This window comes from Myotis brandtii, unplaced genomic scaffold (genome assembly GCF_000412655.1).
Source record: "Myotis brandtii unplaced genomic scaffold, ASM41265v1 scaffold456, whole genome shotgun sequence".
Taxonomy (NCBI): domain Eukaryota; kingdom Metazoa; phylum Chordata; class Mammalia; order Chiroptera; family Vespertilionidae; genus Myotis; species Myotis brandtii.
In genome coordinates this window covers 3,997,193-4,013,366 of record NW_005367431.1, presented here as the reverse complement: position 1 = coordinate 4,013,366, position 16,174 = coordinate 3,997,193, and the positions used below count along the sequence as shown (strand labels likewise).

Sequence of the window (16,174 nt, the reverse complement as noted above, 5' to 3'; positions counted from 1 at the left end):
AGAGTGGTCAGTGCAGACATGGTGAGCCAGGCCCCTGTGGCACTCCTGCAGCGCCCGCACAAGGGCACAGGTTAAGGCCATCCCCCCAGCTCTGGTTGGAGCCTACTGTTGGCTTGACAGCTCCCCCTTCCTGCCTCCTCGAGGTCTGAACCAGCTGCCTGGTCCTTGGCGAGCTGGGAGGGGCTGGCTTCTTCGGAAAAGTGAAGGTGTGCCTGGTGTCCATTTCCCGGCAGGTCAGGCACATCCGCAAGTTCCTCAGGAAGATCGACAAGCCATTCGGCCTCTACCCCAACTTCATCAGTCCAGTGAGTGGGAACTGGATACAACGTGAGTACAGAGACACGGCCCCCGTCCTTAGCGGGTTCCTGGCCAGCTTCCCGGCGAGGCCCCTGCAGGGCACAGGCCAGAGTCACTCGCTCAGTGCTCTTGGGTGCCCCGCCCACCAGGTAGCTGGGGGAGCTTTCACTATGGTTGTCATTGCTGTGGTGATGCCCTGCGCGTCCCCCTCACACCAGCTGTCTCCAGCCTCCATCAGGGCTACACCCTCCATCTCTGTGCCCGCTGATGCCTCCATCATCCCTCACCCTTCCGGCATTGCTTAGCCCCTTTGATTTTAGATTTAAAACTTAAGCAGAACCTACCTAATACAGCGATATAGAAACCACGATTCCACTGCAGTGTCCTACACGTGCCAGAACAGGTCCCAGGGCTTCCTGCTGTTCTCCGTGCAGAGGCTTCTCAGCCAGAGATGTTGGTCACCTGGTCACCTGTGGAGCCTCGTTCACAGCCCCCAGCTTCACCTGCTGAAACAAAATGGGTCTTGGGGGGACACTCAGGCGAGAGTGTTGAAAAGTCTCCAGGCCCCTGGCACTGCCCCTGCTGAGAATCCCTGCTCCACCTTGCCCTCCTGACCAAGGCCCCGGTCGTGTCTTGTGGTCATCGCACCAACTGGTGGCAGCAGGTTCCATGGGCCCTGCTCAAGGGCCTCCCCAGAGCCCACACCTCACTGCCTCTGCCCAAACAAGGGCTCCTCTCCCTCTCCCACCCCCTCTAGCCCCAGCTGTTATGGTATCAGCCAGGGCTGGCGTCAAAGGAGACATGGGTCTGATTACTGCATGGCTGGGAATGAGGGGGGTTCATTTTATCTCTTTGAGCCTTGGTTTCCTCTCCTGCAAAATGGGAGAAGAACTGGAGATATGTTCTTTGTGTGCTGTGGAGGGGGTTGGAGTAATGGCCAAAAGCTGCAGGAAACAGATTTCAGTTCATCTGCTGGAGACGGGCCCATGAGTAACAGTGTGCAGGCAGGGCCTGTCCTTCCAGCCCCAGCCTCCCTGATCGCAGGTCTCGAGGCCCAGGAAGTTGGACCCAGGACGTTTCCCTGGTGATGACCTCACTCCCAAGTGGCCTCCTGCGAAAACCACTTCTAGAAACGCACAGTATTTTTAACCAAACATTCTATGAAATCCAAAAGTGCAGGAGAAAACGAAGGGTTGAATTAAGATTATGGCCACAGGAAGAGACCGTTCAGTAACTGTTACTGCTTTTAATTGCAAGGCCTGACTGGACAAAGAGATAAACTGCCCGGCTGCTGGCCTCCGCTGCTCCAGGACGACGCAGCAAAACCCACAAAAGGAGAGGGTGTGGCTTCCAGCTGACAGCCACCTTGGCAAATTACCGGGGAGCCCCCACTGAGAAGCATAATTTTCTTTTCAGGCTGCGCCAGGGGTCACAGGGCTGGGCCAAGTCGGTCACGTGTGAAAATTTGTTTCATATTAATAAAATATGAATCCACAGCCTGCCAAAGAGCAGAGGGGCTTACATCTGGGCGCCTGCTTCCTCCTTCCCAGGCTCTGGCGCCTGGGGTCATCTCAGGTTTTCATCAGGGTGTTTTTTTTATGATTGTGTATTTTTCCAGATGATAACATTCCCCACTTGCATAAGCTAAGTGTGTTCACATTCTTTTTTCTTGTTGAATCCTCTGTTTAGCCGATTTGCAACTGTAGAAATTGTAGCTTAGAGAGGCAAAGGAGGAACTGGGGTGCTCTTGGCAGCTCCCCACTCCTGCTTGAAGCTGAGCTTCAGGGAAACAGGGGAGACCAAGACCTCTGGCTGCTAGGATCTCAGCCGGAGAAGCCACCAGGCTCCTGCTGGCACCCATCACGGATGAGAGCTCAGAGAGCTGCCAGCCCTGGAGGGCTCGGCCTCCTTGTCCACTGCCTGAATCCCACTCTCTCCTCGGTGGGAAGGCAGTGGCAGGTCTAGATTCTTCCAAAAGGGAGCGTGAGCCTGGCGGCCTCCCCAGTGTGTGCTGTCTTCTGCCAGCAGGTTTCCCGGCTTGTTGGGTGCTGCTTCTTGCTGCCCAGTGTGATGAGATGTTGACATGGTTAGGAAGCAGCAGAACCCACCTCTGCTCTAAGGCCTGTCTACACCAACTCGGGCTCCCCTTTAAAAGCATTTTACTTGAGAAGACTGAGGACTGGCAGGGGAAATGGCTTGCCTGGAGCTAATAGCAGATCCGGCCTCTGATTCCCACCCAGGCCTAGGCTTCTCCCAGTACATCACCCAGCACCGAGACGACACCACACACACACACACACACACACACGGCAGCTAGAAAGCAGTGGGACCTCCAAGTGAGAACTGTCCACTTCAGTCAAGGTCCCCTGAGAGACTATCCACACCGCCCCACGTGGGTGTCCGGTCTCGGTCGCCTGTGGAGTCCTGGCCACCCGGCTCCCCTCTCCTGCACACACCGGCCAGGTGAAGCCTGCTCCACGACACACCTGTGATGAAATCCAAACTCTTTGGCTTGGCATCTGAGGCCCTTTCCAGCACAGCTCAAACCTACCTTCCTTTCATTCATTCAGGGCGGCTGCTGTGTGCAGTAAAGGTCCTGAACCTAAAATGTGAATCCTACGCAGTCCCTCTCCACAAAGAGCCCACAGCCTAGTCCGGGAGGCAGACCCCAAACAGGTTCTGACAACAGCATCAGGCACGCCCCCAGCAACCGGGGGATAGCCCCCACTGGGTGCTCTGCCAGGCCAGGCCGTGTGTGTGTGTGTGTGTGTGTGTGTCTCACTCTCCCTCATGGTCACCCTGCAGGGAGGGAGGGGAGGGGTCATGAGAGCACTGGGGAGGCCTTTCTGAGGGGAGGAAGCTGAGGTGCCCAGTGAGGAAGCCTAGCCTTACAAGGTGAGAAATAGCAGGGAAGGCTGGGGGCCGGAGGTGGGGTGGTGGAGAAACAGTGAGGGGAGGCAGGGCCAGGAGATGAGTGTGGAGATGGCAGTGCCCTGGCTGCCACCTGTGAGCCAGGGCTCCTTCTGTGGGCTGTGAGCTTCAGCGGCTCGAGGCAGAGGCTGACTCAGTTTGCTTACAGCCTTCCCCCCATCCCTGCTCCACACAGACCTCCTACTCCAACATGGACACGCCATCGACATGCTGGGCCTGGCACCCCCCGCCCTGCCCTTTGTGTGCCCTCCACCTAGGAATAGGGGGTGAGGGGTGTGCTGTGCTGGTTCTCTCTTCCCTCTTCACTGGCAAAGTCCAGCCCACACCCACCCCCTCCCACTCCTCAAGGCTTAGGCTTTACCTGGTTGGTTCCAATTTTTGCAAGTGTTTGTTCCGTTCCTGAAACCTCGCTGGTCAGGATTTGTTTGTGTAGGGGCCGAAGGCTGGTTTACTGTGGGGGCCTCCTCTCAGCCCCTTTCCCCGGCCCGGCTGCCGTCACCCTCTGGTCCTTCTCTGTGCACTGTCCTTCTCTGTGCCTCTTTGGTTTCGTCCTCTGGTTGACTGTGTGAAGCTGCAGAGTGAGAGCTCTGCCAGCTTGGTGGCCTCGGGTGAGCGGGTTAGGCTCGCTCTCCTTTTTCCCATCCGGTAAATGGGGTTGATAGTGCTCACCTTGCAAGGTTCTGGGGAAGATGTTATAAATAATCCACTCCTCAAGGCTTAGGCTTTACCTGGTTGGTTCCAGTTTTTGCAAGTGTTTGTTCCATTCCTAGCCCACAATCAATAAAATATATTTTAAAAATAATAATAATAATACAACAAAACCCCTCGCCCATCATCGACCTGGTAGCTGTCAGTGTATTCTCTATTTCTTACTCTTTTTACCGTTTCTGCAAAGGAGCTGAAAATATTCTTCCCATTCCACCCACCCTACCTTAATCCATCCCCCATCCCCTCTCTCTGCTTAAGTGAATCCTAACAGGGAAGTGACGTTTGCTCTGCATTATGTCATTAAATGCCTTTATGTGTCCCCGTTGTTACTTTTTAAAGCATGTGAGTGTTTTCTGTCCATGTCTTGCTTCTGTGGTTCCTTGGTCACCCCGTTTTTCTCCCAGGACAGCCCTGGGTGGAGATGCCTCCTCATTCAACCACAGCCTGGAGGTCCTACTCCGTGGGGACTTCGGGCGATGCCACCAGGCAGAGAGGGGCGTCCTCAAATCTCATTTGTCCTCCCCCTGCTCCTTTGAACTCCATTCATCCCAATTCGCTAAATTTAAACTCAGTTTTTCCAGAAAGGCTCTGTACCCTGACCGCCTAAATCAAGCCTCTCCTTCCTCCTCTTCATGGCCTTTTAGGAACCTTCCCGGCATTAATTACCATGTTTGTCACCAGGTAATAAAAATCTCCACTCCCTGCCACCAGATTATCTTTTTAAAGAAATGCAGCTCATTTCCAGTTAATAACCAGAGGCCCTGCCGTCCTCGGCCTGCTAGAGCGACATGATGTATAGCCCTGGCTGAGCCCCTGCACCTGTGTGCAGGGCCATTGCGCTGGAGAAGGCCTGGCTCCCCGCGTCGCAGGCTGTGTCTTTCTCTCAGCCGCTGTTCCGGGCTGGGGGGCTGCTGATTAAATGCTGCTCCACCCGCACGCTCCGCCCGCAGGCCACGAGCCCAGTGGGCAAGATGTGCGCTCCACTGGTCCTGCCGCGCCTCGGCGGTGGAGATAATGTTCTGTCTGCTTTCCCCTCACAGACCACGTCTCGGTTGGAGGACTCGGGGACAGTTTTTATGAATATTTGATCAAATCCTGGTTGATGTCAGCCAAGACAGACACGGAGGCTAAAGACATGTACTACGAAGCCTTGACGGTAAGACAGCACCTTCACGGTCCTTCGCCCCCCGGCTCACACAGGCCCGGTGCCAGGGCCTTGTCTGTCCCTCCCCCACAGTGCGCTGGCCAGGGGAACCACAGACAGCTCCTGCCCCATCGGTCACTGCACACCTGTCTCATAACTCTTCTCAACGCCTTGAAATTAGGGCCATGTTAGCATCCTTGTTTCAGATAGAAACCCAGGCTCGAGGAGGGGCGCTCATTTGTCTGAGGCCTCCCGGGAAGCGGCAGGCAGTCTGATTCAGAAACCTCGGTGTCTGTGCTTCAGCTGATGTGCCGGAGCCCAAAACGCAGCCAGGCGGTGGCTGGCAGCCCCCAGGCAGGAGGCGGCAAAACAAGACCCTCAGCCACCTTCCTGCCAAGCCAGAGGTGACAGCTAGTACATCCAAGTGGGAGGGGCCTCTGTCAGTGGAGCATCCAGCTCTGTCCCTTCTCTTTATGTGGATGGAAACCAAGGCCCAGAGAAGGGAAGCACTTACTCAAAGCCTCACAGCACGGCACTGGCAGAGCTGAAGCCAGAGCGAGGTCTCCTGGCTCTGGATAGATGGTGGAAGGATGGACGGTGGATGGGTAGGGGAATATGGGTGGGTGGATGGATGATCTCTCACTGCCCTCCGATCACATGAATCTAGGCAGCAATGGCAGTGCTTAAAGGAAGCACATTGAAACAGGCCTGCAGGGCTGTGGACTCTAAGCTACGGCCTCACTAATGAGTTTCCCTGCCCAGTGCCCAGGCACCAAGACTCAGTCATGAAGCAGCTCCTGGGACTCCAGTCCCAGCTCAGCCTGGCTCAGCCCCATCCACACAGCTTCTATGGCTGAGCCCAGCCCACAGCCAGTGTTTCCTGTCAGATCTGGTTCAGCTGGGTGCCAGGTGCTGCCCTTCCTGCCACCCACATGCAGTTAACGAGCAGCCTAGTTCCCTGCCCTCAGGCGCACAGTAGTTGAGGCTTCCGGGAAGAAATGGCCACGAATTATTTAAGCAAACTGGGAGCTTTATGGAAACACTTGATTGAATAGGAGACAACTGGCTTTGCTCCTGTATTTGATCTTCCCCTGCAGTGTCTCCGACCCTGGTAAGGGCTGGGCCTGTGCCAAGTTGGGGGCTTTGAAGAGCGTTCTGGTGGTTGTCAACCTTGTTGGCCTGTTAAAAATCCTGATGGTCAGCCCTGGCTGGTGTGGCTCAGTTGGCTGGGGCTTCAACCTGTGCCCCAAAGGGTTGCTGGTTTGATTCCAGGTCAGAGCACATGCCCCAATTGCCGGCTTGATCCCCAGTAGGGCGTGCAGGAGGCAGCTGATTGCTGTTTCTCTTTCTCTCTCTGAAAAGTCCATTTAAAAAATATTTTTTTTAAAGTCACACGTTAAAAATCTGATGGTCAGCCCTGGCCAGTGTGGCTCAGTTGGTTGGGTGTCATCCCATGCACCAGAAGGTCCAGGGTTCGATTCTGAGTCAGGGCACATACCTAGGTTTCAGGTTTGATCCCCCCATCAGGTCACATGCAAGAGGCAACTGATCAATGTATTTCTCCCACGTCTATGTTTCACTCTCTTTCCCTCACTTCCTCCCTCTCTAAAAATCGGTTTAAAAAAATGTTTATCCCAATGGCCCATCTGCACCTCAACAAGGTTACATGAGAACCTCTGGGTGGGACCCAAGCAACAGCCTAGAAAAGCTGCTGGGCTGGGGGCTGGGGGCAGTGTCAGTGTGCAGGATAGACCAATATCTCGTGCGGTGGGCATGGGGGCTTCAGACAGGCTGACTGGGCAACCCCTGAAGGTCATGGGAGAAAGGACAAGAAGGACAGGGACTAGGCACTAAAGGTCATTCTGGCCTTCTCTGGGAAGTACATTTAGTGCCTTAGCCCCCATCTTACAGGTGATGAAACGGAGGCTCAGAAAGGCTCACAATCACACAAGTGTCAGAGCCAGGGTGCAAACAGGGTCCGACTGCCTTGAGGTGCAGTGCTCCTGCCTCTACTTACAACTGCCAACTCACAGAGGAGCCTGGCTTGCCAAAGTCCCTCTCGGGCGGGCACAGGTGGGGTAGGGTCCCATCCAGGAGGCTAAGGAAGCCAGAACCTCTGAATAGCCTCCCAGCCAGCCCAGAAGTTAGTCTCATTTTACAGATGAAGAAAGGGAATCTTCAGAAAAGTGAAATAAGTTGCCCAGAGTCGCCCAACACCCAGAATGCAGAGCTGGGGTTCAGGCCAGGCCTGCCTCTCAGTCCGCTCTTTGCTGGGTCTCTTGCCAGGATTTAAGCCTCCTGACCAGTCCATGATGCCTGTGCTGTCTTGTTTCTCTCGGAGTTTGAGAAGCCTTGGTTTTTTTGTGTTGTTATTTTTATCTTTGCATCTGCTATCTCAGTTGTCTCTTCAAAGAGAAACTGCATTATCATTTCCTCTTTACCAAAGTTACTTAGCTTGAGGTTAATCCCAAATAGAAATAACCTATGGGAGACTGTCTTGAAGATGAAGATTTTCGGCTGCAGTGTGAGACTTTCTGGGATCCCCTCCAACTCATGTCTGTGTTCTCTCCCAAGCATTAACAATGGGTAACTGAACCATGTTTCTGCACCTGGACTGGGCCTGCCATCCCGCCCCTGCACCTGCACGCTCAGGGATGCAGAGCAGCTGCCTGGACACAGCTCTGCCCAGCCGTGGCCAGCTGTCCACGCCTCCTCCCCGCGTGAGCAGGTGCCCTGGCCTGGCCATCAACATCGCTTCCCCCTCTGGTGCTCAGGGAGGGTCCTGCAGCCAACCCACCAGCCCAGACCTTACAGAGAAGGAGCACATTGGGTTTGAGCACCTTCTGTGTGCCAGGCCCTGGCTGGAGGTTGCTGGTGGTGGCTTCTGCTGTCACACGGCAATCAGAGTCCTGGGAGAGACACGTTCCACAGAAACATACATGAACATGTGTACACAAAATGGGGATAGCACCACGTAGGGAGATAGTGGGATAGTAGCAGAACATGGCAGCAGTGGTGTGGGCTAGGCTGTCCTCTCCAAGGACGCACCCCGAAGAGGCCCCAGGCCGGGCTGGAGTTAGCAGTGGGACGGGAGCAGCGGGCAAAGCCTGAGGCAGGAACCCTCATCTGCTTCACGCACATCCCCGTGGCAGAGACCTCTGACCTCACTGCAAAGCAGGACCCCTCCCACATTTCCCTGGCCTGTCCCCTCAATTTGTTTCATTCAAAATGCTGGTCACAAATGGTGATATTGGTGTGTATTGATTTGGGGGGAAGTCACTGTGCTCACGGGTGAGCTCCCTAAGGCAGGGTCCAGGCCCATCTTCAGGGGCTGTATCCCCTGCACCTACACAGCCTGGCACTGAGGAGGTGCTCACAAAATACTCATCGGGGCTGGGGGGCATGAGTGAAGAGGCCAGTGGGGCAGAGGAGGGCGGGCAGGGGGCCGGCTGGAGAGGAATTGTGAAGGCCAACGTTGATGGAGGACTCTCCTGTGCTGGGAAATAGGCTGAGCTTACAACACATCTCATGTAGCCCTCATGACCCTATGAAGTGGCTCATGTTCTTACCTGCATTTTATACGCAAGGAAGTTACAGCATGGAGAGAACATAGAACCCGCCCAAAGTCACACAGCTCCAAACTGGTAGAGACGGGGTTTGAACCCGAGGAGTCTTGGGATCTGGGGGTCCTTGTCCCAGTCCTGGTCTGACTGCATGACCGGGGACAAGGCACTCGGCCTCTTGTGGAGAGCACTGCAGACTACGTACCTGGCTTGTCCTGGGCATTAAATGGGAAGGCGTGTAATGAGGGGCTGTAGAGAGCACCTCTCAATTTTCTCTGGTTTTTGTTTTGTTTTGTCTGTTTTAGAATCTGATGAAATATATGGGCCCTTGTCCCATGAAAATGCACATACAGCCCTGGCCGGTGTGGCTCAGTAGGTTCAGTGTCATCCTATGCACCAAAAGGTCACAACTCAGTTCCCAGCCAGGGCACATGCCTGGGTTTCGGACTCGATCCCCAGTAGGGGGCATGCAGGAGGCAGCTGATGGATGTTTTCCTCTCACATCGATGTTTCTCTCTCTCTCCCTCCCTCTCCTTTCTTCTCTCTCTAAAATCAATAAAAACCCCATTTTTAAGAAAAAGAAAATGGACATACACACAAGTGTCGTGTACAATTTTAGGGGCATTTGTGACACCCTGAAGCCCATCTACAGGTTAAGATTCCCTAATCTCTCCCTGTAATAATTCTTAAAGATTTTTTGAGATTTTTTGTACGTAGATTTTCAAGTCTGTGTGAGACTCACCCTGGGGAGCTACCTTATGTCTAAGCCCCCAGCAGGCCCCAGGCCTTAGCTGGGCGAGCGGCAGAACTCCCACGGGCCCCAGTGGGCCAGCAGCCGGCTGAGGTCAGTGGGCCCCCTTGGCCTGGGACAGAGGGCTCAGTAGAGCTGCATTTGCTGCTGTCTCCAAAATACTCACTTTCTGTCCTCTCCGCTCCTTCCCTGTGCCTCCCACACCCCTCTCCCTGCCCACTTCCCACCTCGCTCCCAGGCAATCGAGACCCACTTGGTGAATGTGTCTCCCGGGGGGCTGACCTACATTGCCGAGTGGCGCGGGGGGAACCTGGACCACAAGATGGGGCACCTGGCCTGCTTCTCCGGGGGCATGATCGCCCTGGGCGCCGAGGATGCCGACGAGGACAAGAGGGCCCACTACCGCGAGCTCGCAGCCCAGATCACGAAGACGTGCCACGAGTCGTACGACCGCTCAGGTAACCCTGCCCGGGGACGGGCCGGCAGGACACACCGAGGCCAGACACCAGGAAGAGCTGGGAGTCCGGCAGAGTGGGGGAGTGCAGGGAACCGTGGTCTTAGGGACGTCTCGCCCTCTGCAGTTAGGCAGAATTTGAACAAGGGACGCGCTGTCTGTGCACTGAGGTTGTAACTAAATTAAAGGGGAAATAGGGTGACGTATTAAGCCCTTTGTGTGTGCCAGGTATTGTTCAGCACTTCATACGTCATTGCTGAACCTCACAACACAGATGAGGACACTGAGGCTCAGGGATGATGTGGCCACAGATCACATGACGCGGCCCCATGGGTGGGGCACAGAGCAGAGGGTCCTCCGGACCCTGAGGCAGAAACATTGGCCTCCCGAGCCTATAGAATTCCTTCTCCCTGACCCCCTACCCTCCAGCTCCTCTGCTTTTCCTCCTCAAAGCCCCTCCATTTAGTGGGGCTGGGCACCTCCTGGCACCACCTTTCATCACCCTCTTTGATCCAAGCTTGAGCGCTTCTTGACCATCCGCTCAGCACTCATGCAGAATGGTCAAATGCCAGAGTCAGCAGTCACGTTAGAGAACATGAACCTGACTTCCATTTTACACGTGGGGAAACTGAGTCAGTCCAGAGCCGAAGTCACACCGCTGTGAGTGGCTAAGCCGGGCCAGAACCCAGGTCTCCTGATGCTCAGCTCCCCGCTGTGTGCTCCCTCTGAACAGCGGCCCTCAGAGCAATCCCCAGCCCCCCAGGGCCTCAGGAGGTGCCCACTACTCTGAGTTTAACCCCAGTCTTGGCTGGAGCAGATGACCCAAGATTTGCAGTAAAAAATTCCTGGTTCAGGTGCCACTCGGCCACTCACCAGCTGGTGGCCTCCGTTTTCTCATCCGTTCAATGTGAACAGTAACACAGGTCACCAGGATGGGTCTCTCCCTGATCCCAGAAAGCACGTTGCCAGCGCCCTCAGCCAGCAGCATGGGAGGGTTTGTTAGGTCCACCGAGATGTGTCTGTGACCGCAGCAGCTGAGTCCTGACTGAGCTGTTCAGAAAACCAGCAATTCACAACGGGTCCTAAAACTGGTCTCCAAGTCCCCTCAAAGAGCTCTCTCTGTCAGCACCATAAACAAATAGGAAATCTCAGGAATAATAAAAAGCTTGCTATTTGTCTGGGACAATCAGCCCCGACCATAAAAGACGGTCCGCGTAATAGAGCATATTGTTCCAGCCAGCCTGGCTTGTCCGCGGCGGCTGCAAGAGGTGCTCTCGCCCTCACCCCATTAGCAGCTTGGCAAGACGACTGTTTTCTGATGGTAGGAGTGTCTGCACCATCTGAGAGGATTGGAAGGGCCTGGGTCTGGCTAATTCCTCTCCCAGGAAGCCCTCCACGGAAGAGTAGGACATCCTGCAAAGCTCGTGTTTTGAGGAAAAACAACTCAGGGCCTCTAGGTCCTGAACCATGGTGGGAGGAGGAAGGGCTCACAGTAGAACCAGAACCAGGCCCTCGGCCAACCTGGACAGGACATGCAGGCATTAAAGGGAGGAAGACCCAACCCACATACCCTAAACTTGAGGCCTGGAGAGTCAGACTCAGAAAGGAAAGAGAGAGGACACAGCGTAGGGAGGGGGCATCAGACAAATCCCGGGTAACATCCCGCACAGCCACAGCGCGCTGTGTTCCCCTGGACAGGTTACTTAGCCTCTCTGATCCTCAGTTCCCACATGCATGGTAGAGGGATAATAACACCTCCCTCACCAAGAACACATTCCTTTAAGGACTGAAGTAATGTATAGTAAAGCACCCAGCACAGCCTTTGACATCACAAATGGTGGCTGTGGTAGTGGTTATATAATTGTGGTCATCCACAAAACAGGAACGGCAGTAAATTGTCCACAAACTAACAAAACAGTGACAGCAGCAAAGCAGACCTCACCAGCCGGACTCAGTCGGCTCCCTCTGCCCGAGGATGAGTGTGCTTGTTCTGGGCAGTTTTTCCCTCCTCTCCATGTCAACAGTCTCCCAAACTGTCAAACCAGAAGGCTGGTTCTGAGAGCTAAAAGCAGCTTCCTGCTGTCTGTGGAGAAGCTTCATTGCATGTTAGCACGTGAAAGGATCTGCTAAGTCCTGCAGGAGTGTCTCCCAAACTGTCAAACCAGAAGGCTGGTTCTGAGAGGAGCTAAAAGCAGCTTCCTACGGTCTGTGGAGAAGCTTCATTGCATATTAGCACGTGAAAGGATCTGGTAAGTCCTGCAGGAGTTAGACTGTTTTACTTTTTAACCCACTTCTCTCCAAATGTGTTGAAACCTGGAAGCCTGTCTTGGCTGAACTCTGATTAACATCTTGCAGGGCTTATATCTCAAAACACACAGTGAGGGAACACCACCCCAACCTTTGTCTCCCCAGACTGCTGGGTAGTTCATCTGGATTCTCACATTCTAAAATTGCAAAATTTTGAGGCCTCAAGGGTCTTGCTTTGGCCAGTCTGGGCCAAGAGGGAAGTTGTATATCTGCCAGGCTCAGGCAATCCAGGCAGGCCCACCCACACCCTCCATCGCCAACCATCACCCCCGGATCTATCCTGGGCAGCAGGTGAGTGGTCTGACCCAGGCCCTCTGGTTGGTCACTCCACAGATACCAAACTGGGGCCCGAGGCCTTCTGGTTTAACTCCGGCAAAGAGGCGGTGGCCACGCAGCTGAGTGAGAGCTACTACATCCTGAGACCCGAGGTGGTGGAGAGCTACATGTACTTATGGCGACAGACCCACAACCCCATCTACCGGGAGTGGGGCTGGGAAGTGGTGATGGTGAGTGGGCTGGGCTGGGCTGGGCTGGGCTGGGGGAAGGAGGGTGGGGAGGCTTAAATGGGTGGCAGGTGCCCTTGAGAAGTCACAGTCAGAGTCCAAAACCCCGTGGCTCAGGCGCTGAGAGGAAGGTCAAGCCAGGTTGGCATCTGGCTGAAGTTCAGAAATCAAGGGTCAAGGTTATGGTCACAGAGCCAGGAGTCCCCAGCTGGGCACAGTCAAGCCAGGAACTTGAAGAGGGTTCTGAGGCCTGTAGCCTTGAGGCTCTGGCCCCGGTGCCAACAAACGTAGAGGGGCAAAGGCAGGGCAGCAGCCAAGGGGGCCAGAGCACATGCGGTCGCTGCCCTCTGACCCTGAAACCTGGACCAATGCCTCAGATGTCGCCTCTCAAACAGGAACAGCTGCTAGGCCAGCAGCTCCCCTCCCTCCTCTCCCCAGAGCCAGCCCAGCCCCTTGCCACCCCCGCCCTCTCTGGGCTCTGCTCACCCACCCACTCACCCCACCTGTCTCTCCTCTTGTCCCCAGCTACCTAGTGGGAAATCTCATGCCCACTTTAGGGCAAGTGTCAAAGGTAGGTGTGGGGACTCTGGAAGGTTCCTTGATGGATGCTGAGCCTTCTCTGTCCTCTCCTCCTTCCCCACCCACTGCTCTCAGAGGCAGGTACTGTCCTGGGAGAGCCACACCCTGAGTGTCATACTCAGGTGGGCACAGGCCTGCTCAGGATCATTGTCATGGCTTGCTGGTCAGTCTCTTGCTTCCCTAAAGGCCTCGTTCTTGGCCTCTGAAGGCCAAGTGTTTGTGCTCCTGGGCCCCATCTGCAAACCCTCAGTGGGTGAGAAATGCATTTCCATGCAAAAGACAGAGAGCCCATGGCTTGCCCACCTGCAGCCCAGGGACCATATCTTCATGGAGAATCCTGGGATGACAGTCCCACAGCCCAGCCACGAACACCACCAGCGCCTTCCTCTGTCCCCACTGGGCAAGTCTGACATCAGTCTATTCCATGAGAGGCAGAGAGAAGCCTCCTCTCGGCTCACACCAGGTGGAGAGCCCGGGCACAGCTCTCCCGTTGGGACTGAGCGGCAGGCCGCCCAGCCTGGCGGCAGGCGCTGAACCTTGAGAATAGCTCGGCCTTCTGCTTCCACAAACGCCAGGGGTCCCCCGTCGAGGGGTCAGGGGCCTGCCTATTGAGAGCTTGGTGGGGTCCTCTCCTCTCGCCATACCCAGGCCTTGGAGAAATACTGTCGGACAGAAGCCGGTTTCGCCGGGATCCAAGACGTGTACAGCAGCATCCCCAACCACGACAACAAGCAGCAGACCTTCTTCCTAGCGGAGACGCTAAAGTGAGTCGGGGCTTGGTCACTGTTCTTTCCAGCAGACAACGCAGCTTTCCTAGGGAGGCGGGCGGTCAGCAGTCTGTCCCTTCCCCAGAGTCAGGGTCTGTAGTCACAGGAAGGTGGCCCAAGGGGTGGGGGCTTGGCATAGTGTGAGACCCCCGCCCCCCATGGGTAAGCCTTGGGCCAGGCCAGTTTCTACTCAGAGAGTGAGACTGGGTTGGACTCTACCCACTAGTATAGCTGAAGTATTAGCTGTGGGACAAGTTCAGTTCTGTAACCTGTCTCCTCAGGCTCCTTAAGGTCCAAAAACTAAGCTCCTTCTGCAAAATAACAAGGGTGACGGTGTCGATATGCTGGTGACTTTCCTCTGCAGGGTTGCTGCATTGTCCCCTGGGCTCCTTGCCGTTCCCCAGAGCAATGCCCTTGAGCCTTTAGGGTGAACTGGAATGGTCCATTCCTTCTAATAAAAACCCACATGGCTTGGGAAGCTGGGGTTCTGGAGTCACCACTCCGTTCATTTTAGTGCCCTCACATGTACTTTATAGAGTCTCCTGAGGGGCACATCGGGGAGAGCCCAGGAGTCTGGGCCAGTGCAGGGCTCAGGCCACCCTGCACAGCAAGGAGAAGCTAGGCCATACAGTGTCCTGGCAGGACTCCCACAGAGGCCAGGGGCAAAGGACCTGAATGAAGCTGTTGGGTGTGAGGGCCGGGGCAGGGCCAGGATTAAACCAGGGCTGTCTGCCCCAAGCCCAGTGCTCTTCTCAGCGTCACGGCATCTCCCCTGGGTCCAGCCCTCTGAGTGGATTTGGGATCTTGCCCACCCTGCACCGTAGCCACAGGCCTGTTGCAGAGGCCCCTGAGGTTCCTTCCCGGGGCCCCTGTTCCCAGAGCACTGATAGCTGTGTCTCGCCCCCTCCCTGCCTGGCACAGGTACCTCTATCTTCTGTTCTCTGAAGATGACATGCTGTCCCTGGAAGACTGGGTGTTCAACACAGAGGCCCACCCGCTGCCCGTGAACCACTCGGACAGCGCTGGCAGGGCTGGGGGCCAGCTCTGACCCCAGCTCCCTGCCGCCCCGAGCCGCAGGGACGCCTCGCCTTTTCAGGTTTGGGGACTGTTCTCAAAGAGATTGGGAACGCAGGCCCCACTCCAGACAGATGTGCTGGACACGCCACTTCTCCTCTGTGAGGAGACAGGCCCGGAGACAGCGATGTCACACCAGGCCCAGACATTCCTTTCTATGGAGAATTTCTATGAAACCCACTCAGTTGCCATTCCTGGGCCAAAGAACTGGAGGTTTGCATACCGACCCCGTGTATTTGGTTCACTTCCTTTCGTATTGGGGGTATTTTGGGTTTTGCTTGATTTTGCCTTTTCTCTACAGTTGTGTTTTATCACAAATTATAAGTTAGTTTTCAAAATCCCATGCTTTCAAAAACAATCATCTTCATCAACTAAACCTTAAAGTATTTGTACGCGTACAAAAACCTTGACCTTATTTCTATATTTTAAATGCCTCTTGCCCAACATTTACTATTCGTTCAATTACGTGTCATTTACCTTATAATTTGAGGAGGGGTTCCCCTTTGATTTGGGTTTAAGTGTTGCGAATACTAGTGCTATTTTCATTATTGTAATGGAGAAATCTAAAAACTTACAATAAAAGAGTTTATTGAATAAGAAATATGATTGGGTTCGTTGCACATCAGTGATTCCTGGGAAAACTATTGCAATGTTTTCAGAATAATCAACCAGCAGTTGGTTTAAAGTATAATTTAGTAAATGACTCCAACTTCTATTACCTTCCCTTAAATAAGACCTAATATATTCGAAAAGGGGGATATCTTTTGAACGAGTTGGACATTTACACTTAGGTCAAGGCTTGGAAGAGGCCCAGAGAGAGGCAGCAACTTGCCTGAGGTCACACAGCCAATGAAGGCAGCGGTGACCCAGCCCCTGTGATTTGCCCACCACCCAGGCCTGTGTTCATGTGCTCCATCCTTCAGCAGCTGCTCGGAGAGGGCCGCAGGGTCAGACAGGGGAGATGCCAGAGACACTGCCCTCAGGAAGCCTACAAGTCAAGGTGGCAGAAGCACAGTAAGTGACGTGCCTGCAAGTTGTATGAAATGCTGCAAAGGAGACAAACCGCTGAAGTACGAATGGCCAGGGCCTATCTTAG

The 16,174-nt window shown here is 54.7% G+C and overlaps 1 protein-coding gene across 1 annotated transcript in view; it reads left to right on the top strand.

Annotated features, from left to right (window-relative positions):
- MAN1C1 (mannosidase, alpha, class 1C, member 1) overlaps positions 1 to 15,681 on the top strand; it is a 138,753-nt gene extending 123,072 nt beyond the window's left edge. The window contains exons 8-13 of the mRNA XM_005875264.2: positions 234 to 327; positions 4,977 to 5,092; positions 9,633 to 9,852; positions 12,489 to 12,661; positions 13,886 to 14,001; positions 14,926 to 15,681. Coding sequence (XP_005875326.1) covers positions 234 to 327; positions 4,977 to 5,092; positions 9,633 to 9,852; positions 12,489 to 12,661; positions 13,886 to 14,001; positions 14,926 to 15,052 — 846 coding nt within the window. The 3' untranslated portion in view covers positions 15,053 to 15,681. The remainder of the gene's footprint in view (positions 1 to 233; positions 328 to 4,976; positions 5,093 to 9,632; positions 9,853 to 12,488; positions 12,662 to 13,885; positions 14,002 to 14,925) is intronic.
- Positions 15,682 to 16,174: the final 493 nt, after the last annotated feature.